The sequence below is a fragment of the Coregonus clupeaformis genome, chromosome 24, assembly GCF_020615455.1.
Source record: "Coregonus clupeaformis isolate EN_2021a chromosome 24, ASM2061545v1, whole genome shotgun sequence".
NCBI classification, from domain to species: Eukaryota; Metazoa; Chordata; class Actinopteri; order Salmoniformes; family Salmonidae; genus Coregonus; species Coregonus clupeaformis.
In genome coordinates this window covers 14,091,711-14,118,058 of record NC_059215.1, presented here as the reverse complement: position 1 = coordinate 14,118,058, position 26,348 = coordinate 14,091,711, and the positions used below count along the sequence as shown (strand labels likewise).

Here is a 26,348-nt window from a genome sequence, read left to right as displayed (position 1 = left end):
TACAAACAAGCAAGATTTCTGGCTCTCACAGACCTGTAACTTCTTCTTTAAGAGGCTCCTCTGTCCTCCACTCGTTACCTGTATTAATGGCACCTGTTTGAACTTGTTATCAGTATAAAAGACACCTGTCCACAACCTCAAACAGTCACTCTCCAAACTCCACTATGGCCAAGACCAAAAGAGCTGTCAAAGGACACCAGAAACAAAATTGTAGACCTGCACCAGGCTGGGAAGATTGAATCTGCAATAGGTAAGCAGCTTGGTTTGAAGAAATCAACTGTGGGAGCAATTATTAGGAAATGGAAGACATACAAGACCACTGATAATCTCCCTCGATCTGGCGCTCCACGCAAGATCTCACCCCGTGGGGTCAAAATGATCACAAGAACGGTGAGCAAAAATCCCAGAACCACACGGGGGGGACCTAGTGAATGACCTGCAGAGAAGCTGGGACCAAAGTAACAAAGCCTACCATCAGTAACACACTACGCGCCAGGGACTCAAATCCTGCAGTGCAGACGTGTCCCCTGCTTAAGCCAGTACATGTCCAGGCCCGTCTGAAGTTTGCTAGACTGCATTTGGATGATCCAGAAGGGGATTGGGAGAATGTCATATGGTCAGATGAAACCAAAATATAACTTTTTGGTAAAAACTAAACTCGTCGTTTTGGAGGACAAAGAATGCTGAGTTGCATCCAAAGAACACACATACCTACTGTGAAGCATGGGGGTGGAAACATCATGCTATGGGGCTGTTTTTCTGCAAAGGGACCAGGACGACTGATCCGTGTAAAGGAAAGAATGAATGGGGCCATGTATCGTGAGATTTTGAGTGAAAACCTCCTTCCATCAGCAAGGGCATTGAAGATGAAACGTGGCTGGGTCTTTCAGCATGACAATGATCCCAAACACACCGCCCGGGCAACGAAGGAGTGGCTTCGTAAGAAGCATTTCAAGGTCCTGGAGTGGCCTAGCCAGTCTCCAGATCTCAACCCCTTAGAAAATCTTTGGAGGGAGTTGAAAGTCTGTGTTGCCCAGCGACAGCCCCAAAACATCACTGCTCTAGAGGAGATCTGCATGGAGGAATGGGCCAAAATACCAGCAACAGTGTGTGAACACCTTGTGAAGACTTACAGAAAACGTTTGACCTGTGTCATTGCCAACAAAGGGTATATAACAAAGTACTGAGAAACTTTTGTTATTGACCAAATACTTATTTTACACCATAATTTGCAAATAAATTCATTAAAAATCCTACAATGTGATTTTCTGGATTTTTTTTTCTCATTTTGTCTGTCATAGTTGACGTGTACCTATAATGAAAATTACAGGCCTCTCATCTTTTTAAGTGGGAGAACTTGCACAATTGGTGGCTGACTAAATACTTTTTTTTCCCCACTGTATATATATATATATATACATACACCACCGTTCAAAGGTTTGGGGTCACTTAGAAATGTCCTTGTTTTTGAAAAAAAATGAATATTTTTGTCCATTAAAATAACATCAAATTGAAATACAGTGTAGACATTGTTAATGTTGTAAATGGCTATTGTAGCTGGAAACGGCTGATTTTTTAAAATGGAATATCTACATAGGTGTACAGAGTCCCATTATCAGCAACTATCAGGCCGTGTGGCGCGTTGTACATTTTCCCTCAACAAAGTATTTATCAGAGAGAGAGAGAGAGAGAGAGAGAGAGAGAGAGAGAGAGAGAGAGAGAGAGAGAGAGAGAGAGAGAGAGAGAGAGAGAGAGAGAGAGCACAAGATAGAGGGTGGAGGGAGGGGAAAGCCTGAGATATGCAGAGAGAGATAGATAGGCTGATGATTAAACTCCCGTGTGACCAATGGCACGTTGTGTTTGCTAATCCAAGTTTATCATTTTAAAAGGCTAATTGATCATTAGAAAACCCTTTTGCAATTATGTTAGCACAGCTGAAAACTGTTGTGCTGATTAAAAAAGCAATACAACTGGCCTTCTTGAGATTAGTTGAGTATCTGGAGCATCAGCAATTGTGGGTTCGATTACAGGCTCAAAATGGCCAGAAACAAATAACTTTCTTCTGAAACTCGTCAGTCTATTCTTGTTCTGAGAAATGAAGGCTATTCCATGCGAGAAATTGAAACTGTCTCTAAGCAGAATAGAAAGAGGAGTGGGAGGCCCCGGTGAAAATGTTTTTTTTCAATTTACAATCTGTAGAAACAATGAGAATAGAAAGGTTCAGAACGTTTGTAAAACATCACAGTACAGTTTAAAAATATATGGCAAATAGAAATCCTATATGGATGGTGTTAAGAGATAGATGGGTGGTGTTGAATGGAGTTGAAGGATGGGACTAATAACAACTAACAACAACTAATAACAAGATAACTAATAATGTAAGCATACTGTGTCCATAATAAGTATATAGGTTGTAGGTTGGGAGCTTTTGTGAAAGAGCACAGTTAGAAAGATATGGCATATAGAAGCAAACCGGATGGACATCATGAAAATGATTGGAGAGGTTGAGAGCAGAAGAAGTTCAGGAGAAAAAACAAACAAAATATAATTATTGTAAAATTGACTGTGTCCATAAAATGTATATAGTAAGTATAAGCTGGAAGTAGAGGCCTAAGCATTGTTGTTCACTAGTTTGCTCCAATTAGGGGAAAGGGTGGTGGGGTTGGAAAGTAATAAAGGGGAATATATATTTTTTTAAAGGATACAGTGAGGGAAAAAAAAGTATTTGATTCCTGCTGATTTTGTACGTTTGCCCACTGACAAATAAATTATCCGTCTATCATTTTAATGGTAGGTTTTTTTGAACAGTGAGAGACAGAATAACAACAAAAAAATCTAGAAAACGCATGTCAAAAAATGTTTTGCATTTTAATGAGGGAAATAAGTATTTGACCCCTCTCAATTAGAAAGATGTCTGGCTCCCAGGTGTCTTTTATACAGGTAACGAGCTGAGATTAGGAGCACACTCTTAAAGGGAGTGTTCTTAATCTCAGCTTGTTACCTGTATAAAAGACACCTGTCCACAGAAGCAATCAATCAATCCGATTCCAAACTCTCCACCATGGCCAAGACCAAAGAGCTCTCCAAGGATGTCAGGGACAAGATTGTAGACCTACACAAGGCTGGAATGGGCTACAAGACCATCGCCAAGCAGCTTGGTGAGAAGGTGACAACAGTTGGTGCGATTATTCGCAAATGGAAGAAACACAAAAGAACTGTCAATCTCCCTCGGCCTGGGGCTCCATGCAAGATCTCACCTCGTGGAGTTGCAATGATCATGAGAACGGTGAGGAATCAGCCCAGAACTACACGGGAGGATCTTGTCAATGATCTCAAGGCAGCTGGGACAATAGTCACCAAGAAAACAATTGGTAACACACTACGCCGTGAAGGACTGAAATCCTGCAGCGCCCACAAGGTCCCCCTGCTCAAGAAAGCACATATACATTGGGGAGAACAAGTATTTGATACACTGCCTATTTTGCAGGTTTTCCTACTTACAAAGCATGTAGAGGTCTGTAATTTTTATCATAGGTACACTTCAACGGTGAGAGACGGAATCTAAAACAAAAATCCAGAAAATCACATTGTATGATTTTTAAGTAATTAATTTGCATTTTATTGCATGACATAAGTATTTGATCACCTACCAACCAGTAAGAATTCCGGCTCGCACAGACCTGTTAGTTTTTCTTTAAGAAGCCCTCCTGTTCTCCACTCATTACCTGTATTAACTGCACCTGTTTGAACTCGTTACCTGTATAAAAGACACCTGTCCACACACTCAATCAAACAGACTCCAACCTCTCCACAATGGCCAAGACCAGAGAGCTGTGTAAGGACATCAGGGATAAAATTGTAGACCTGCACAAGGCTGGGATGGGCTACATGACAATAGGCAAGCAGCTTGGTGAGAAGGCAACAACTGTTGGCGCAATTATTAGAAAATGGAAGAAGTTCAAGATGACGGTCAATCACCCTCGGTCTGGGGCTCCATGCAAGATCTCACCTCGACTATGGCCAAGACCAAAGAGCTGTCAAAGGACACCAGAAACAAAATTGTAGACCTGCACCAGGCTGGGAAGATTGAATCTGCAATAGGTAAGCAGCTTGGTTTGAAGAAATCAACTGTGGGAGCAATTATTAGGAAATGGAAGACATACAAGACCACTGATAATCTCCCTCGATCTGGCGCTCCACGCAAGATCTCACCCCGTGGGGTCAAAATGATCACAAGAACGGTGAGCAAAAATCCCAGAACCACACGGGGGGACCTAGTGAATGACCTGCAGAGAGCTGGGACCAAAGTAACAAAGCCTACCATCAGTAACACACTACGCCGCCAGGGACTCAAATCCTGCAGTGCAGACGTGTCCCCTGCTTAAGCCAGTACATGTCCAGGCCCGTCTGAAGTTTGCTAGACTGCATTTGGATGATCCAGAAGGGGATTGGGAGAATGTCATATGGTCAGATGAAACCAAAATATAACTTTTTGGTAAAAACTAAACTCGTCGTTTTGGAGGACAAAGAATGCTGAGTTGCATCCAAAGAACACCATACCTACTGTGAAGCATGGGGGTGGAAACATCATGCTATGGGGCTGTTTTTCTGCAAAGGGACCAGGACGACTGATCCGTGTAAAGGAAAGAATGAATGGGGCCATGTATCGTGAGATTTTGAGTGAAAACCTCCTTCCATCAGCAAGGGCATTGAAGATGAAACGTGGCTGGGTCTTTCAGCATGACAATGATCCCAAACACACCGCCGGGCAACGAAGGAGTGGCTTCGTAAGAAGCATTTCAAGGTCCTGGAGTGGCCTAGCCAGTCTCCAGATCTCAACCCCTTAGAAAATCTTTGGAGGGAGTTGAAAGTCTGTGTTGCCCAGCGACAGCCCCAAAACATCACTGCTCTAGAGGAGATCTGCATGGAGGAATGGGCCAAAATACCAGCAACAGTGTGTGAACACCTTGTGAAGACTTACAGAAAACGTTTGACCTGTGTCATTGCCAACAAAGGGTATATAACAAAGTACTGAGAAACTTTTGTTATTGACCAAATACTTATTTTACACCATAATTTGCAAATAAATTCATTAAAAATCCTACAATGTGATTTTCTGGATTTTTTTTTCTCATTTTGTCTGTCATAGTTGACGTGTACCTATAATGAAAATTACAGGCCTCTCTCATCTTTTTAAGTGGGAGAACTTGCACAATTGGTGGCTGACTAAATACTTTTTTTCCCCACTGTATATATATATATATATACATACACCACCGTTCAAAGGTTTGGGGTCACTTAGAAATGTCCTTGTTTTTGAAAAAAAATGAATATTTTTGTCCATTAAAATAACATCAAATTGAAATACAGTGTAGACATTGTTAATGTTGTAAATGGCTATTGTAGCTGGAAACGGCTGATTTTTTAAAATGGAATATCTACATAGGTGTACAGAGTCCCATTATCAGCAACTATCAGGCCTGTGTGGCACGTTGTACATTTTCCCTCAACAAAGTATTTATCAGCAGAGAGAGAGAGAGAGAGAGAGAGAGAGAGAGAGAGAGAGAGAGAGAGAGAGAGAGAGAGAGAGAGAGAGAGAGAGAGAGAGCACAAGATAGAGGGTGGAGGGGAGGGAAAGCCTGAGATATGCAGAGAGATAGATAGGCTGATGATTAAACTCCCGTGTGACCAATGGCACGTTGTGTTTGCTAATCCAAGTTTATCATTTTAAAAGGCTAATTGATCATTAGAAAACCCTTTTGCAATTATGTTAGCACAGCTGAAAACTGTTGTGCTGATTAAAAAAGCAATACAACTGGCCTTCTTGAGATTAGTTGAGTATCTGGAGCATCAGCAATTGTGGGTTCGATTACAGGCTCAAAATGGCCAGAAACAAATAACTTTCTTCTGAAACTCGTCAGTCTATTCTTGTTCTGAGAAATGAAGGCTATTCCATGCGAGAAATTGAAACTGTCTCTAAGCAGAATAGAAAGAGGAGTGGGAGGCCCCGGTGAAAATGTTTTTTTTCAATTTACAATCTGTAGAAACAATGAGAATAGAAAGGTTCAGAACGTTTGTAAAACATCACAGTACAGTTTAAAAATATATGGCAAATAGAAATCCTATATGGATGGTGTTAAGAGATAGATGGGTGGTGTTGAATGGAGTTGAAGGATGGGACTAATAACAACTAACAACAACTAATAACAAGATAACTAATAATGTAAGCATACTGTGTCCATAATAAGTATATAGGTTGTAGGTTGGGAGCTTTTGTGAAAGAGCACAGTTAGAAAGATATGGCATATAGAAGCAAACCGGATGGACATCATGAAAATGATTGGAGAGGTTGAGAGCAGAAGAAGTTCAGGAGAAAAAACAAACAAAATATAATTATTGTAAAATTGACTGTGTCCATAAAATGTATATAGTAAGTATAAGCTGGAAGTAGAGGCCTAAGCATTGTTGTTCACTAGTTTGCTCCAATTAGGGAAAGGGTGGTGGGGTTGGAAAGTAATAAAGGGGAATATATATTTTTTAAAGGATACAGTGAGGGAAAAAAAGTATTTGATTCCCTGCTGATTTTGTACGTTTGCCCACTGACAAATAAATTATCCGTCTATCATTTTAATGGTAGGTTTTTTTGAACAGTGAGAGACAGAATAACAACAAAAAAATCTAGAAAAACGCATGTCAAAAATGTTTTGCATTTTAATGAGGGAAATAAGTATTTGACCCCCTCTCAATTAGAAAGATGTCTGGCTCCCAGGTGTCTTTTATACAGGTAACGAGCTGAGATTAGGAGCACACTCTTAAAGGGAGTGTTCTTAATCTCAGCTTGTTACCTGTATAAAAGACACCTGTCCACAGAAGCAATCAATCAATCCGATTCCAAACTCTCCACCATGGCCAAGACCAAAGAGCTCTCCAAGGATGTCAGGGACAAGATTGTAGACCTACACAAGGCTGGAATGGGCTACAAGACCATCGCCAAGCAGCTTGGTGAGAAGGTGACAACAGTTGGTGCGATTATTCGCAAATGGAAGAAACACAAAAGAACTGTCAATCTCCCTCGGCCTGGGGCTCCATGCAAGATCTCACCTCGTGGAGTTGCAATGATCATGAGAACGGTGAGGAATCAGCCCAGAACTACACGGGAGGATCTTGTCAATGATCTCAAGGCAGCTGGGACAATAGTCACCAAGAAAACAATTGGTAACACACTACGCCGTGAAGGACTGAAATCCTGCAGCGCCCACAAGGTCCCCCTGCTCAAGAAAGCACATATACATTGGGGAGAACAAGTATTTGATACACTGCCTATTTTGCAGGTTTTCCTACTTACAAAGCATGTAGAGGTCTGTAATTTTTATCATAGGTACACTTCAACGGTGAGAGACGGAATCTAAAACAAAAATCCAGAAAATCACATTGTATGATTTTTTAAGTAATTAATTTGCATTTTATTGCATGACATAAGTATTTGATCACCTACCAACCAGTAAGAATTCGGCTCGCACAGACCTGTTAGTTTTTCTTTAAGAAGCCCTCCTGTTCTCCACTCATTACCTGTATTAACTGCACCTGTTTGAACTCGTTACCTGTATAAAAGACACCTGTCCACACACTCAATCAAACAGACTCCAACCTCTCCACAATGGCCAAGACCAGAGAGCTGTGTAAGGACATCAGGGATAAAATTGTAGACCTGCACAAGGCTGGGATGGGCTACATGACAATAGGCAAGCAGCTTGGTGAGAAGGCAACAACTGTTGGCGCAATTATTAGAAAATGGAAGAAGTTCAAGATGACGGTCAATCACCCTCGGTCTGGGGCTCCATGCAAGATCTCACCTCGACTATGGCCAAGACCAAAGAGCTGTCAAAGGACACCAGAAACAAAATTGTAGACCTGCACCAGGCTGGGAAGATTGAATCTGCAATAGGTAAGCAGCTTGGTTTGAAGAAATCAACTGTGGGAGCAATTATTAGGAAATGGAAGACATACAAGACCACTGATAATCTCCCTCGATCTGGCGCTCCACGCAAGATCTCACCCCGTGGGGTCAAAATGATCACAAGAACGGTGAGCAAAAATCCCAGAACCACACGGGGGACCTAGTGAATGACCTGCAGAGAGCTGGGACCAAAGTAACAAAGCCTACCATCAGTAACACACTACGCCGCCAGGGACTCAAATCCTGCAGTGCAGACGTGTCCCCTGCTTAAGCCAGTACATGTCCAGGCCCGTCTGAAGTTTGCTAGACTGCATTTGGATGATCCAGAAGGGGATTGGGAGAATGTCATATGGTCAGATGAAACCAAAATATAACTTTTTGGTAAAAACTAAACTCGTCGTTTTGGAGGACAAAGAATGCTGAGTTGCATCCAAAGAACACCATACCTACTGTGAAGCATGGGGGTGGAAACATCATGCTATGGGGCTGTTTTTCTGCAAAGGGACCAGGACGACTGATCCGTGTAAAGGAAAGAATGAATGGGGCCATGTATCGTGAGATTTTGAGTGAAAACCTCCTTCCATCAGCAAGGGCATTGAAGATGAAACGTGGCTGGGTCTTTCAGCATGACAATGATCCCAAACACACCGCCGGGCAACGAAGGAGTGGCTTCGTAAGAAGCATTTCAAGGTCCTGGAGTGGCCTAGCCAGTCTCAGATCTCAACCCCTTAGAAAATCTTTGGAGGGAGTTGAAAGTCTGTGTTGCCCAGCGACAGCCCCAAAACATCACTGCTCTAGAGGAGATCTGCATGGAGGAATGGGCCAAAATACCAGCAACAGTGTGTGAACACCTTGTGAAGACTTACAGAAAACGTTTGACCTGTGTCATTGCCAACAAAGGGTATATAACAAAGTACTGAGAAACTTTTGTTATTGACCAAATACTTATTTTACACCATAATTTGCAAATAAATTCATTAAAAATCCTACAATGTGATTTTCTGGATTTTTTTTTCTCATTTTGTCTGTCATAGTTGACGTGTACCTATAATGAAAATTACAGGCCTCTCTCATCTTTTTAAGTGGGAGAACTTGCACAATTGGTGGCTGACTAAATACTTTTTTTTCCCCACTGTATATATATATATATACATACACCACCGTTCAAGGTTTGGGGTCACTTAGAAATGTCCTTGTTTTTGAAAAAAAATGAATATTTTTGTCCATTAAAATAACATCAAATTGAAATACAGTGTAGACATTGTTAATGTTGTAAATGGCTATTGTAGCTGGAAACGGCTGATTTTTTAAAATGGAATATCTACATAGGTGTACAGAGTCCCATTATCAGCAACTATCAGGCCTGTGTGGCACGTTGTACATTTTCCCTCAACAAAGTATTTATCAGCAAAAGAGAGAGAGAGAGAGAGAGAGAGAGAGAGAGAGAGAGAGAGAGAGAGAGAGAGAGGAAAAAAGCACAAGATAGAGGGTGGAGGGAGGGGAAAGCCTGAGATATGCAGAGAGAGATAGATAGGCTGATGATTAAACTCCCGTGTGACCAATGGCACGTTGTGTTTGCTAATCCAAGTTTATCATTTTAAAAGGCTAATTGATCATTAGAAAACCCTTTTGCAATTATGTTAGCACAGCTGAAAACTGTTGTGCTGATTAAAAAAGCAATACAACTGGCCTTCTTGAGATTAGTTGAGTATCTGGAGCATCAGCAATTGTGGGTTCGATTACAGGCTCAAAATGGCCAGAAACAAATAACTTTCTTCTGAAACTCGTCAGTCTATTCTTGTTCTGAGAAATGAAGGCTATTCCATGCGAGAAATTGAAACTGTCTCTAAGCAGAATAGAAAGAGGAGTGGGAGGCCCCGGTGAAAATGTTTTTTTTCAATTTACAATCTGTAGAAACAATGAGAATAGAAAGGTTCAGAACGTTTGTAAAACATCACAGTACAGTTTAAAATATATGGCAAATAGAAATCCTATATGGATGGTGTTAAGAGATAGATGGGTGGTGTTGAATGGAGTTGAAGGATGGGACTAATAACAACTAACAACAACTAATAACAAGATAACTAATAATGTAAGCATACTGTGTCCATAATAAGTATATAGGTTGTAGGTTGGGAGCTTTTGTGAAAGAGCACAGTTAGAAAGATATGGCATATAGAAGCAAACCGGATGGACATCATGAAAATGATTGGAGAGGTTGAGAGCAGAAGAAGTTCAGGAGAAAAAACAAACAAAATATAATTATTGTAAAATTGACTGTGTCCATAAAATGTATATAGTAAGTATAAGCTGGAAGTAGAGGCCTAAGCATTGTTGTTCACTAGTTTGCTCCAATTAGGGAAAGGGTGGTGGGGTTGGAAAGTAATAAAGGGGAATATATATTTTTTAAAGGATACAGTGAGGGAAAAAAAGTATTGATTCCCTGCTGATTTTGTACGTTTGCCCACTGACAAATAAATTATCCGTCTATCATTTTAATGGTAGGGTTTTTTTGAACAGTGAGAGACAGAATAACAACAAAAAAATCTAGAAAAAACGCATGTCAAAAATGTTTTGCATTTTAATGAGGGAAATAAGTATTTGACCCCCTCTCAATTAGAAAGATGTCTGGCTCCCAGGTGTCTTTTATACAGGTAACGAGCTGAGATTAGGAGCACACTCTTAAAGGGAGTGTTCTTAATCTCAGCTTGTTACCTGTATAAAGACACCTGTCCACAGAAGCAATCAATCAATCCGATTCCAAACTCTCCACCATGGCCAAGACCAAAGAGCTCTCCAAGGATGTCAGGGACAAGATTGTAGACCTACACAAGGCTGGAATGGGCTACAAGACCATCGCCAAGCAGCTTGGTGAGAAGGTGACAACAGTTGGTGCGATTATTCGCAAATGGAAGAAACACAAAATAACTGTCAATCTCCCTCGGCCTGGGGCTCCATGCAAGATCTCACCTCGTGGAGTTGCAATGATCATGAGAACGGTGAGGAATCAGCCCAGAACTACACGGGAGGATCTTGTCAATGATCTCAAGGCAGCTGGGACAATAGTCACCAAGAAAACAATTGGTAACACACTACGCCGTGAAGGACTGAAATCCTGCAGCGCCCACAAGGTCCCCCTGCTCAAGAAAGCACATATACATTGGGGAGAACAAGTATTTGATACACTGCCTATTTTGCAGGTTTTCCTACTTACAAAGCATGTAGAGGTCTGTAATTTTTATCATAGGTACACTTCAACGGTGAGAGACGGAATCTAAAACAAAAATCCAGAAAATCACATTGTATGATTTTTAAGTAATTAATTTGCATTTTATTGCATGACATAAGTATTTGATCACCTACCAACCAGTAAGAATTCGGCTCGCACAGACCTGTTAGTTTTTCTTTAAGAAGCCCTCCTGTTCTCCACTCATTACCTGTATTAACTGCACCTGTTTGAACTCGTTACCTGTATAAAAGACACCTGTCCACACACTCAATCAAACAGACTCCAACCTCTCCACAATGGCCAAGACCAGAGAGCTGTGTAGGACATCAGGGATAAAATTGTAGACCTGCACAAGGCTGGGATGGGCTACATGACAATAGGCAAGCAGCTTGGTGAGAAGGCAACAACTGTTGGCGCAATTATTAGAAAATGGAAGAAGTTCAAGATGACGGTCAATCACCCTCGGTCTGGGGCTCCATGCAAGATCTCACCTCGTGGGGCATCAATGATCATGAGGAAGGTGAGGGATCAGCCCAGAACTACACAGCAGGACCTGGTCAATGACCTGAAGAGAGCTGGAACCACAGTCTCAAAGAAAACCATTAGTAACACACTACGCCGTCATGGATTAAAATCCTGCAGCGCACGCAAGGTCCCCCTGCTCAAGCCAGTGCATGTCCAGGCCCGTCTGAAGTTTGCCAATGACCATCTGGATGATCCAGAGGAGGAATGGGAGAAGGTCATGTGGTCTGATGAGACAAAAATTGAGCTTTTTGGTCTAAACTCCACTCGCCGTGTTTGGAGGAAGGAGAAGGATGAGTACAACCCGAAGAACACCATCCCAACCGTGAAGCATGGAGGTGGAAACAACATTCTTTGAGGATGCTTTTCTGCAAAGGGGACAGGACGACTGCACCGTATTGAGGGGAGGATGGATGGGGCCATGTATCGCGAGATCTTGGCCAACAACCTCCTTCCCTCAGTAAGAGCATTGAAGATGGGTCGTGGCTGGGTCTTCCAGCATGACAACGACCCGAAATACACAGCCAGGGCAACTAAGGAGTGGCTCCGTAAGAAGCATCTCAAGGTCCTGGAGTGGCCTAGCCAGTCTCCAGACCTGAACTCAATAGAAAATCTTTGGAGGGAGCTGAAAGTCCGTATTGCCCAGCGACAGCCCCGAAACCTGAAGGATCTGGAGAAGGTCTGTATGGAGGAGTGGGCCAAAATCCCTGATGCAGTGTGTGCAAACCTGGTCAAGACCTACAGGAAACGTATGATCTCTGTAATTGCAAACAAAGGTTTCTGTACCAAATATTAAGTTCTGCTTTTCTGATGTATCAAATACTTATGTCATGCAATAAAATGCAAATTAATTACTTAAAAACCATACAATGTGATTTTCTGGATTTTGGTTTTAGATTCCGTCTCTCACAGTTGAAGTGTACCTATGATAAAAATTACAGACCTCTACATGCTTTGTAAGTAGGAAAACCTGCAAAATCGGCAGTGTATCAAATACTTGTTCTCCCCACTGTACAGGGCCGTCTGAAGTTTGCCATTGAACATCTGAATGATTCAGAGGAGAACTGGGTGAAAGTGTTGTGGTCAGATGAGACCAAAATCGAGCTCTTTGGCATCAACTCAACTCGCCGTGTTTGGAGGAGGAGGAATGCTGCCTATGACCCCAAGAACACCATCCCCACCGTCAAACATGGAGGTGGAAACATTATGCTTTTGGGGTGTTTTTCTGCTAAGGGGACAGGACAACTTCACCGCATCAAAGAGACGATGGACGGGGCCATGTACCGTCAAATCCTGGGTGAGAACCTCCTTCCCTCAGCCAGGGCATTGAAAATGGATCATGGATGGGTATTCCAGCATGACAATGACCCAAAACACACGGGCCAAGGCAACAAAAGAGTGGCTCAAGAAGAAGCACATTAAGGTCCTGGATTGGCCTAGCCAGTCTCCAGACCTTATTCCCATAGAAAATCTGTGGAGGGAGCTGAACGTTCGAGTTGCCAAACGTCAGCCTCGAAACCTTAATGACTTGGAGAAGATCTGCAAAGAGGTGTGGTACAAAATACCTCCTGAGATGTGTGCAAACCTGGTGGCCAACTACAAGAAATGTCTGACCTCTGTGATTGCCAACAAGGGTTTTGCCACCAAGTACTAAGTCATGTTTTGCAGAGGGGTCAAATACTTACTTCCCTCATTAAAATGCAAATCAATTTATAACATTTATGACATGTGTTTTTCTGGATTTTTTGTTGTTATTCTGTCTCTCACTGTTCAAATAAACCTACCATTAAAATTATAGACTGATCATGTCTTTGTTAGCGGGCAAACGTACAAAATCAGCAGGGGATCAAATACTTTTTTCCCTCACTGTGTGTGTGTGTGTGTGTGTGTGTGTGTGTGTGTGTGTGTGTGTATGTATGTATGTATGTATGTATGTATGTATGTGTATATATATACAGTGGGGAGAACAAGTATTTGATACACTGCCGATTTTGCAGGTTTTCCTACTTACAAAGCTTGTAGAGGTCTGTCATTTTTATCATAGGTACACCAACTGTGAGAGACGGAATCTAAAACAAAAATCCAGAAAATCACATTGTATGATTTTTAAGTAAATAATTTGCATTTTATTGCATGACATAAGTATTTGATCACCTACCAACCAGTAAGAATTCCGGCTCTCACAGACCTGTTAGTTTTTCTTTAAGAAGCCCTCCTGTTCTCCACTCATACATTACCTGTATTAACTGCACCTGTTTGAACTCGTTACCTGTATAAAAGACACCTGTCCACACACTCAATCAAACAGATTCCAACCTCTCCACAATGGCCAAGACCAGAGAGCTGTGTATGGACATCAGGGATAAAATTGTAGACCTGCACAAGGCTGGGATGGGCTACAGGACAATAGGCAAGCAGCTTGGTGAGAAGGCAACAACTGTTGGCGCAATTATTAGAAAATGGAAGAAGTTCAAGATGACGGTCAATCACCCTCAGTCTGGGGCTCCATGCAAGATCTCACCTCGTGGGGCATCAATGATCATGAGGAAGGTGAGGGATCAGCCCAGAACTACACGGCAGGACCTGGTCAATGACCTGAAGAGAGCTGGGACCACAGTCTCAAAGAAAACCATTAGTAACACACTACGCCGTCATGGATTAAAATCCTGCAGCGCACGCAAGGTCCCCCTGCTCAAGCCAGCGCATGTCCAGGCCCGTCTGAAGTTTGCCAATGACCATCTGGATGATCCGGAGGAGGAATGGGAGAAGGTTATGTGGCCTGATGAGACAAAAATAGAGCTTTTGGTCTAAACTCCACTCGCCGTGTTTGGAGGAAGAAGAAGGATGAGTACAACCCCAAGAACACCATCCCAACCGTGAAGCATGGAGGTGGAAACATCATTCTTTGGGGATGCTTTTCTGCAAAGGGGACAGGACGACTGCACCGTATTGAGGGAAGGATGAATGGGGCCATGTATCGCGAGATCTTGGCCAACAACCTCCTTCCCTCAGTAAGAGCATTGAAGATGGGTCGTGGCTGAGTCTTCCAGCATGACAACGACCCGAAACACACAGCCAGGGCAACTAAGGAGTGGCTCCGTAGAAGCATCTCAAGGTCCTGGAGTGGCCTAGCCAGTCTCCAGACCTGAACCCAATAGAAAATCTTTGGAGGGAGCTGAAAATCCGTGTGCCCAGTGACAGCCCCGAAACCTGAAGGATCTGGAGAAGGTCTGTATGGAGGAGTGGGCCAAAATCCCTGCTGCAGTGTGTGCAAACCTGGTCAAGACCTACAGGAAACGTATGATCTCTGTAATTGCAAACAAAGGTTTCTGTACCAAATATTAAGTTCTGCTTTTCTGATGTATCAAATACTTATGTCATGCAATAAAATGCTAATTAATTACTTAAAAATCATACAATGTGATTTTCTGTAAGATTCCGTCTCTCACAGTTGAAGTGTACCTATGATAAAAATTACAGCCCTCTACATGCTTTGTAAGTAGGAAAACCTGCAAAATCGGCAGTGTATGAAATACTTGTTCTCCCCACTGTATATATATATATATATATAAACATGGGGGATTGGAAGTGATGCAGACAATTACAATGATGGAAGTTACAATCTATCTGCAATATTAAGCTGATCTACCCCCTAAAAAAAATTGATAAAATAATAAAGGATTAAAAAAAATATATATACTAATAATATTTGTTTTTTAAATACAGACGCCTAACAGGTCTTCAACTGGCAGCTTCATTCAATAGTACCCGCAAAACACCAGTCTCTAGGCAGAGTTGCAAAGAAAAAGCCAAATCTCAGACTGGCCAATAAAAAGAAAATATTAAGATGGGCAGTCTGAGATATGGCTTTTTCTTTGCAACTCTGCCTAGAAGGTCAGCATCCTGGAGTCGCCTCTTCACTGTTGACGTTGAGACTGGTGTTTTGCGGGTACTATTTAATGAAGCTGCCAGTTGAGGACCTGTGAGGCGTCTGTTTCTCAAATTAGACACTAATGTATTTGTCCTCTTGCTCAGTTGTGCACCGGGGCCTCCCACTCCTCTTACTATTCTGATTAGAGACAGTTTGCGCTGTTCTGTGAAGGGAGTAGTACACAGCGTTGTACGAGATCTTCAGTTTCTTGGCAATTTCTCGCATGGAATAGCCTTCATTTCTCAGAACAAGAATAGACTGATGAGTTACAGAAGAAAGTTCTTTGTTTCTGGCCATTTTGAGCCTGTAATCTAACCTACAATTGCTGATGCTCCAGATACTCAACTAGTCTCAAGAAGGCCAGTTTTATTGCTTCTTTAATCAGCACAACAGTTTTCAGCTGTGCTAACATAATTGCAAAAGGGTTTTCTAATGATCAATTAGCCTTTTAAAATGATAAACTTGGATTAGCAAACACAACGTGCCATTGGAACACAGGACTGATGTTTGCTGATAATGGGCCTCTGTACGTCTATGTAGATATTCCATAAAAATCAGCCGTTTCCAGCTACAATAGCCATTTACAACATTAACAATGTCTACACTGTATTTATGATCAATTTGAGGTTCTTTTAATGGACAAAAAAATTGCTTTTCTTTCGAAAACAAGGACATTTCAAAGTGACCCCAATCTTTTCAACGGTAGTGTGTGTGTGTATATATATATATATATATATATATATATATATACACACTACCGGTCAAAAGTTTTAGAACACCTACTCATTCAAGGGTTTCTCTTTATTTTTACTATTTTCTACATTGTAGAATAATAGTGAAGACATCAAAACTATGAAATAACACATATGGAATCATGTAGTAACCAAAAAAGTGTTATTTATATTTGAGATTCTTCAAATAGCCACCCTTTGCCTTGATGACAGCTTTGCACACTCTTGGCATTCTCTCAACCAGCTTCATGAGGTAGTCACCTGGAATGCATTTCAATTAACAGGTGTGCCTTCTTAGGATAAGTTCATTAGAGTTACCAGCTTCAGAAATTGCAGCCCAAATAAATGCTTCACAGAGTTCAAGTAACAGACACATCTCGACATCAACTGTTCAGAGGAGACTGTGTGAATCAGGCCTTCATGGTCGAATTGCTGCAAAGAAACCACTACTAAAGGACACCAATTTGAAGAAGAGAGTTGCTTGGGCCAAGAAATACGAGCAATGGACGTTAGACCGGTGGAAATCTGTCCTTTGGTCTGGAGTCCAAATTTGAGATTTTTGGTTCCAACCGCTGTGTCTTTGTGAGACGCGGTGTGGTTGAACGGATGATCTCTGCATGTGTATTTCCCACCGTAAAGCATGGAGGAGGAGGTGTTATGGTGTGGGGGTGCTTTGCTGGTGACACTGTCTGTGATTTATTTAGAATTCAAGGCACACTTAACCAGCATGGCTACCACAGCATTCTGCAGCGTCACCATCCCATCTGGTTTGGGCTTAGTGGGTCTATCATTTGTTTTTCAACAGGACAATGACCCAACACACCTCCAGGCTGTGTAAGGGCTATTTGACCAAGAAGGAGAGTGATGGATTGCTGCATCAGATGACCTGGCCACTACAATACCCCGACCTCAACCAAATTGAGATGGTTTGGGATGAGTCTGACCACAGAGTGAAGGAAAAGCAGCCAACAAGTGCTCAGCATATGTGGGAACTGCTTCAAACTGTTGGAAAAGCATTCCAGGTGAAGATGGTTGAGAGAATGCCAAGAGTGTGCAAAGCTGTCATCAAGGCAAAGGGTGGCTATTTGAAGAATCTCAAATATCAAATATATTTTGATTTGTTTAACACTTTTTTGGTTACTACATGATTCCATATGTGTTCTTTCATAGTTTTGATGTCTTCACTATTATTCTACAATGTAGAAAATAGTAAAAATAAAGAAAAACCCTTGAATGAGTAGGTGTTCTAAAACTTTTGACCGGTAGTGTACATATATATATATATATATATATATATACATTCAGTGGGGGAAAAAAGTATTTAGTCAGCCACCAATTGTGCAAGTTCTCCCACTTAAAAATATGAGAGAGGCCTGTAATTTTCATCATAGGTACACGTCAACTATGACAGACAAAATGAGGAAAAAAAATCCAGAAAATCACATTGTAGGATTTTTTATGAATTTATTTGCAAATTATGGTGGAAAATAAGTATTTGGTCAATAACAAAAGTTTCTCAATACTTTGTTATATACCCTTTGTTGGCAATGACACAGGTCAAACGTTTTTTGTAAGTCTTCACAAGGTTTTCACACACTGTTGCTGGTATTTTGGCCCATTCCTCCATGCAGATCTCCTCTAGAGCAGTGATGTTTTGGGGCTGTCGCTGGGCAACACGGACTTTCAACTCCCTCCAAAGATTTTCTATGGGTCTTTCTATGGGTTGAGATCTGGAGACTGGCTAGGCCACTCCAGGACCTTGAAATGCTTCTTACGAAGCCACTCCTTTGTTGCCCGGGCGGTGTTTGGGATCATTGTCATGCTGAAAGACCCAGCCACGTTTCATCTTCAATGCCCTTGCTGATGGAAGGAGGTTTTCACTCAAAATCTCACGATACATGGCCCCATTAATTATTTCCTTTACACAGATCAGTCGTCCTGGTCCCTTTGCAGAAAAACAGCCCCAAAGCATGATGTTTTCAACCCCATGCTTCACAGTAGGTATGGTGTTCTTTGGATGCAACTCAGCATTCTATGTCCTCCAAACACGACAAGTTGAGTTTTTACCAAAAAGTTCTATTTTGGTTTCATCTGACCATATGACATTCTCCCAATCCTCTTCTGGATCATCCAAATGCACTCTAGCAAACTTCAGACGGGCCTGGACATGTACTGGCTTAAGCAGGGGGAGACGTCTGGCGGCGCAGTGTGTTACTGATGGTAGGCTTTGTTACTTTGGTCCCAGCTCTCTGCAGGTCATTTACTACGTCCCCCCGTGTGGTTCTGGGATTTTTGCTCACTGTTCTTGTGATCATTTTGACCCCACGGGGTGAGATCTTGCGTGGAGCCCCAGATCGAGGGACATTATCAGTGGTCTTGTATGTCTTCCATTTCCTAATAATTGCTCCCACAGTTGATTTCTTCAAACCAAGCTGCTTACCTATTGCAGATTCAGTCTTCCCAGCCTGGTGCAGGTCTACAATTTTGTTTCTGGTGTCCTTTGACAGCTCTTTGGTCTTGGCCATAGTGGAGTTTGGAGTGTGACTGTTTGAGGTTGTGGACAGGTGTCTTTTATACTGATAACAAGTTCAAACAGGTGCCATTAATACAGGTAACGAGTGGAGGACAGAGGAGCCTCTTAAAGAAGAAGTTACAGGTCTGTGAGAGCCAGAAATCTTGCTTGTTTGTAGGTGACCAAATACTTATTTTCCACCATAATTTGCAAATAAATTCATAACAAATCCTACAATGTGATTTTCTGGATTTTCTTTTCTCAATTTGTCTGTCATAGTTGACATGTACCTATGATGAAAATTACAGGCCTCTCTCATCTTTTTAAGTGGGAGAACTTGCACAATTGGTGGCTGACTAAATACTTTTTTCCCCCACTGTTATATATATATATATATATATATATATATATATATATATATATATACCTTACTTTCTTCTTCTCTCCTCCCTCTCTCTCTCTCTCTCTCTCTCTCTCTCCTCCTCTCTCTCTCTCTCTTCCCCTCTCTCTCTCTCTCTCTCTCTCTCTCTCTCTCTCTCTCTCAATTTCAATTCAATTTAAGGGCTTTATTGGCATGGAAAACGTATGTTAACATTGCCAAAGCAAGTGAAGTAGATAGTAAACAAAAGTGAAATAAATATTAACAGTAAACATTACACTCAGAAGTTCCAAAAGAATAAAGACATTTCAAATATCATATTATGTATATATACAGTGTTGTAACAATGTGCAAATAGTTGAAGTACAAATGGGAAAATAAATAAACATAAATATGGGTTGTATTTACAATGGTGTTTGTTCTTCACTGGTTGCCCTTTTCTTGTGGCAACAGGTCACAAATATTTCTGCTGTGATGGCACACTGTGGTTTTTCACCCAGTAGATAAGGGAGTTTATCAAAAACTGTTGTTTTTTTGAATTCTTTGTGGATCTCTGTAATCTGAGGGAAATATGTGTCTCTAATATGGTCATACATTTGGCAGGAGGTTAGGAAGTGCAGCTCAGTTTCCACCTCATTTTGTGGGCAGTGTGCACATAGCCTGTCTTCTCTTGAGATCCAGGTCTGCCTTCGGCGGCCTTTCTCAATAGCAAGGCTATGCTCACTGAGTCTGTACATAGTCAAAGCTTTCCTTAAGTTTGGGTCAGTCACAGTGGTCAGGTATTCTGCCACTGTGTACTCTCTGTTTAGAGCCAAATAGCATTCTAGTCTAGTTTTTGTTAATTCTTTCCAATGTGTCAAGTAATTCTCTTTTAGTTTTCTCATGATTTGGTTGGGTCTAATTGTGTAGTTGTTGTTGTCCTGGGGCTCTGTGGGGTCGGTTTGTGTTTGTGAACAGAGCCCCAGTACCAGCTTACTTAGGGGACTCTTCTCCAAGTTCATCTCTCTGTAGGTGATGGCTTTGTTATGGAAGGTTTGGGAATCGCTTCCTTTTAAGTGGTTATAGAATTTAACGGCTCTTTTCTGGATTTTGATAATTAGCGGGTATCGGCTTAATTCTGCTCTGCATGCATTATTTGGTGTTTTTCGTTGTACACAGAGGATATTTTTGCAGAATTCTGCATGCAGAGTCTCAATTTGGTGTTTGTCCCATTTTGTGAATTCTTGGTTGGTGAGCGGACCCCAGACCTCACAACCATAAAGGCCAATGGGTTCTATAACTGATTCAAGTATTTTTTGCCAGATCCTAATTGGTATGTCAAATTTTATGTTCTTTTTGATGGCATAGAAGGCCCTTCTTGCCTTGTCTCTCAGATCGTTCACAGCTTTGTGGAAGCTATCTCTCTCTCTCTTTCTTTTAACTCCCCCCCCCCCTCTCTCTTTCTCTCTCTTAGTCCTCTCCTGGTTGTCTTAATCTCTGCGTGGGCTAGTTGTCTCCCAGAGGCAGGAATTAGTCCCCAGATTTCCTATCCAATAGGCTCTAAAGAGATGGCTTTGTCTACAAACGGACCTGGGGCCAGTTGGGCTTGCTGTGCAATTCAATTCAGCCCACTGTGGGACTGGGGTTTCAATCTCATCAAGGAGACTGCTGAGCACAACCAGATGGCCATGGCAATAAAGAGATGGAAGGAGTGCTTGCCGGAAGCAGTTTTCCCTGAGTTTTTGTATAGCGAATTCACTTAAAATGATTTTAAAAAGTGATTGTTGGACGGTTTTCATCAAAAGCTTGATTTACTAAATGGTCAATAAAAACAGCTCGCCGTGAAGGTCACTGCAGAGAGATGTATTGAGAGATGCCTGTGGAGAGAAGAATATGAGCAGAAAATAGCAAAGCACTTTCAATCACAGTAGTGGAGCTGGTATATTGACTTGACAACAGCAGCATTTCTCTGGAATCAAAATCCAAGAGGGACCTCAGTCTGACTAATCACTCATGGACAAACTACGTAAACATAAATGGTACCGTAGATCTGTCATGATAAAACGGGATGCGTGAGTTAACAAGCAGCATTAGTTTCGGTGCTCAGGACAAATCACGATTTCGCTGGTATTAGCATTTTTTGAATTTCGGAAGTGGAGGGGACATTTGTAAGTCGCTCTGGATAAGAGCGTCTGCTAAATGACGAAAATGTAAAAATGTAAAATGTAATTTGGCCAATAGACTTTGGCTCGTAACTTGCAAAGAGAGTGGGTGGAGCTCTTCATTACGGTTCCTTTCCTCGTTCTATCTCTTCTCTTAACACCCAGAACTTAATCGAGCACCTGACCATTTACGCAAGACTTTAGTTATGGGTTAACCGAGATTAGTCTGTGACAGAAATATATACTACTTGGCCACGTCTGCCTTTTCTCTGACAGGTTTTGCAGGAATTGTGTATTGTACCCTTCTATCAGTGTTATGGCTTACACTGAAACCTGCTTGTTGTCAAGGTGATACTGTACCATATTAGTCTAGTGCCCATTGTTTCCTGCTAGATCCTCATCTGCCACATGTGCTGATTGAGGATGGAGACATGACACTGGAGGAGTACGATGAACACCTCACAGGGAAGAGTGACTACATCAAGGCCATCAAGAAGGACTCCAGTAATGAAAAGAAAGTGAGTGCTGCATCTGATCTGATGTGATCAGCGTCTTACCAAGTAGCCTTATTGAGTGACAGCTGTCTGAGAAGACTCACATAGATTAAAGAGGCTTCGTAAAATGGCAAGATGCTGCTTATAATTAGAGCAGAAAAGCATATAGAATCATGAATATTCAATAACAACAGATAATGAGATCTCCCTTACAAGAAAATATACCAGTTTTGAAACTGCAGTAAAAGTGCAGTAACTGCAGTCGACTGTGGTATTTTGGATGCAGTAATTGCAGAATAACTGCAGTTGAACTGCAGTTATACTGCACTGTAACTGCAGTTACACTGCAAAATTACTGCAGTAAGAAAACAGTGTTATTTTGGACGCAGTATTTGTAGCATACTGCAGTTATACTACAGTGTACTGCAGTTATACTGCACACTGACTACAGTTATACTACAGTGTACTGCAGTTATACTGCACACTGACTACAGTTATACTACAGTGAACTGCAGTTATACTGCACTCTGACTACAGTTATACAACAGTGTACTGCAGTTATACTGCACTTGTTGTGGAAATTAATCACTATACTTTATCAAAATGTCACGCCCTGACTCAGGGGACGTTTATTTGTTGAGTCAGGGTGTGTATATTCCGTGTTGTGTTTGTTCATTGTTGTAGAATCTAGTATGTCTAGATCTATGTTGGCCGGTGTGGTTCTCAATCAGAGGCAGCTGTCGCTCGTTGTCTCTGATTGGGGACAATACTTAGGCAGCCTATTGGCACTAGTGGGTTGTGGGATCTTGTTCCGTGTAAGGTATGTTGTTTGTGTGCTACCTTGGACTTCACGTTTCGTTTGCTGTTTTGTTGTGTGTTTATTCAATATAAATAAACATGTATGCATATCACGCTGCGCCTTGGTCCGTCCCGTCTATAAACGAACGTGACAGAAGATCCCACCAAACGAGGACCAAGCAGCGTGTCCAAGAGCAGACAGCCTGGACCTGGGAGGAGATACTGGACGGTAAGGGATCTTGGACTTGGGAGGAGATTCAGGCCGGGATGGATCGCCGTCCTTGGGAGGAGACAGTGGAGGCGCGGTATAGAGAGGAGCAGCGGCAACGCAGAAGGTGCCGGCCGAGGAAGAAGCCCGAGAGACAGCCCCAAGAACATTTTTTTGGGGGGCTAAAAGGGTGGTTGGCGGAGCCTAGTGTTAGAGCAGAGCCAACTCCCCGTACTCACGCGAGGAAGCGTGTGACTGGGCAGGCTCTGTGTTATGCGGAGCTACGTACTGTGTCGCCAGTGTTCAGGCACTGTCCTGTACGTCCTGTGCCAGCGCCCCGCATGTGTAGTGCGAAAGTGGGCAGCCAGCCAGGACGGGTTGTGCCAGCTCTCCGCTCCAGACCTCCAGTCCGCCTTCGCAGTCCGGTCCGGCCCGTTCCTGCTCCTCGCACCAAACCAGTGGTGCGCGTTCCCAGCCCGGCCCGGCCTGTTCCTGCTCCTCGCACCAAGCCAGTGGTGCGCGTCGCCAGCCCAGCCCGGCCTGTTCCTGCTCCCCGCACCAGGCCAGTGGTGCGCGTCGCCAGTCGGGTACGACCCGTTCCTGCTCCCCGCACCAAGCCAGTGGTGCGCGTCGTCAGCCCGGTCCGGCCCGTTTCCTGCTCCCGCACCAAGCCAGTGGTGCGCGTCGTCAGCCCGGTCCGGCCCGTTCCTGCTCCCCGCACCAAGCCAGTGGTGCGTGTGTCCAGTCCGGCACGGCCCGTGCCTGTTCCACCGGTGCCTGGTCCGGCACCGGTCATCTGCTCCACTCCGGAGCCAGAGCAGTCCGCTCCACTGGTGCCCAGTTCAGCTCCGGTCAGCTGCTCCACTCCGGAGCCAGAGCAATCCGCTCCACCGGGGTCAGGTCCAGCTCCGGTCAGCGGATCCACTCCGGAGCCAGAGCAGTCCACTCCACCGGTGCCCAGTTCAGCTCCGGTCAGCTGCTCCACTCCGGAGCCAGAGCAATCCGCTCCACCGGGGTCCAGTCCAGCTCCGGTCAGCGGCTCCACTCCGGAGCCAGAGCAGTCCGCTCCACCGGTGTCTGATCCAGCTCCGGTCAGCGGCTCCACTCCGGAGCCAGAGCAGTTTGCTCCACCGTCGTCGGGTCCAGCTCCAGTCAGCGGTTCCAGTCCAGACCCAGACGTCAGCCTCTCTCCAGGTTCGGGGTCTCCCACACCAGGGTCCAGACAGGGCTTGGTACTTCATGGGAGGAAGGAGAGGGGAAGCAGCGCGCCGAGGTCCAGACCTGACCAGGGGCGCAACAGGGAGGCGGAGAATAGGTGGTGGTCACGCCCGGAGCCGGATCCGCCTCCGAGGCGGAAAGTCCACCTGGCCCCTACCCTGTTATGTTTCTGTGGCGCGGTCGGAGTCCGCACCTTTGGGGGGGGGGGTACTGTCACGCCCTGACTCAGGGGACGTTTATTTGTTGAGTCAGGGTGTGTATATTCCGTGTTGTGTTTGTTCATTGTTGTAGAATCTAGTATGTCTAGATCTATGTTGGCCGGTGTGGTTCTCAATCAGAGGCAGCTGTCGCTCTTTGTCTCTGATTGGGGACCATACTTAGGCAGCCTATTGGCACTAGTGGGTTGTGGGATCTTGTTCCGTGTAAGGTGTGTGCTACCTTGGACTTCACGTTTCGTTTGTTGTTTTGTTGTGTGTTTATTCGTTAAATAAACATGTTGGCATATCACGCTGCGCCTTGGTCCGTCCCATCTATAAACGATCTTGACACAAAAATCAAAGTCCTTCCAGAGTTTTTGTAGAATCAAGAGTGACTTTATTTCAATTCAACAAAGCCTGTGCTGGTCTGTAGAGTAGCCCCCCTCTCACTCTTTCTATCCCTCTATATATAGTCTCCTTCACCCACATCCTAGCTTAAAATCCCTCCCTCTTTAGTTTCCCGCTCTTTATTGCTCCGTCCACTTCCTTTGTCTATGATGGCGGCTAAATTCGACTTTCATTCAGTTCAGAATCAATAGTAATACAATCAATCAATCCCTTATCTTGCAAAAATACTCATGTTTAGTTTAAACTCTGTTCAACCCCGGCTCTCCCGGGCTTGACCTGAAGACTGATTGTTGGACATGAGAGGTCCATACTTAAATCTTTCAAACATACACAAAACCCCACCCCATCATGCTTTAATCAATCAAGAAGATACCCCAGGAGAGACAAAGGTTTAGCCTGAACTCTTCCCTACCCTGGCCGCTCCTTCCGCTTTGTTTGAGGAGAGAGGCAAAAGGCCACAGTCTGGTTTCAGTCTCTCTGATAAAGTAGGACAGCCATGGATTTAAGTAAGAGCGAGCAATTCGACCCTAGGTCAGATTCCCACTTTACCCCCACACACACAGTGAAATTACCCAATTAAGTTCCTGGCCCAGCAACAAAGAATTCTAACTCTATGTTCGTGATTAACCCAGTTTTATCTCATAGTCCACTAAAAAATATCCATCACACTCTGACTTCAGTTATACTACAGTGTACTGCCATTATATTGTACCCTGACTACAGTTACAGTGGGGGGAAAAAGTATTTAGTCAGCCACCAATTGTGCAAGTTCTCCCACAAAAAGATGAGAGAGGCCTGTAATTTTCATCATAGGTACACGTCAACTATGACAGACAAATTGAGGGAAAAAAATCCAGAAAATCACATTGTAGGGTTTTTAATGAATTTATTTGCAAATTATGGTGGAAAATAAGTATTTGGTCACCTACAAACAAGCAAGATTTCTGGCTCTCACAGACCTGTAACTTCTTCTTTAAGAGGCTCCTCTGTCCTCACTCAGTTACCTGTATTAATGGCACCTGTTTGAACTTGTTATCAGTATAAAGACACCTGTCCACAACCTCAAACAGTCACACTCCAAACTCCACTATGGCCAAGACCAAAAGAGCTGTCAAAGGACACCAGAAACAAAATTGTAGCCTGCACCAGGCTGGGAAGCTGAATCTGCAATAGGTGCAGCTTGGTTTGAAGAAATCAACTGTGGGAGCAATTATTAGGAAATGGAAGACATACAAGACCACTGATAATCTCCCTCGATCTGGGGGCTCCACGCAAGATCTCACCCGTGAGGGTCAAAATGATCACAGAACGGTGAGCAAAAATCCCAGAACCACACGGGGGACCTAGTGAATGACCTGCAGAGAGCTGGGACCAAAGTAACAAAGCCTACCATCAGTAACACACTACGCCGCCAGGGACTCAAATCCTGCAGTGCCAGACGTGTCCCCCTGCTTAAGCCAGTACATGTCCAGGCCCGTCTGAAGTTTGCTAGAGTGCATTTGGATGATCCAGAAGAGGATTGGGAGAATGTCATATGGTCAGATGAAACCAAAATAGAACTTTTTGGTAAAAACTCAACTCGTCGTGTTTGGAGGACAAAGAATGCTGAGTTGCATCCAAAGA

The 26,348-nt window shown here is 43.2% G+C and overlaps 1 protein-coding gene across 1 annotated transcript in view; it reads left to right on the top strand.

Annotated features, from left to right (window-relative positions):
- Window positions 1-26,348, top strand: part of LOC121537990 (von Willebrand factor A domain-containing protein 5B1) — an 84,039-nt gene that overhangs the window by 15,259 nt on the left and 42,432 nt on the right. The window contains exon 9 of the mRNA XM_041845692.2: window positions 21,796-21,920. Within this exon, the coding sequence (XP_041701626.1) occupies window positions 21,796-21,920 (125 nt within the window). The remainder of the gene's footprint in view (window positions 1-21,795; window positions 21,921-26,348) is intronic.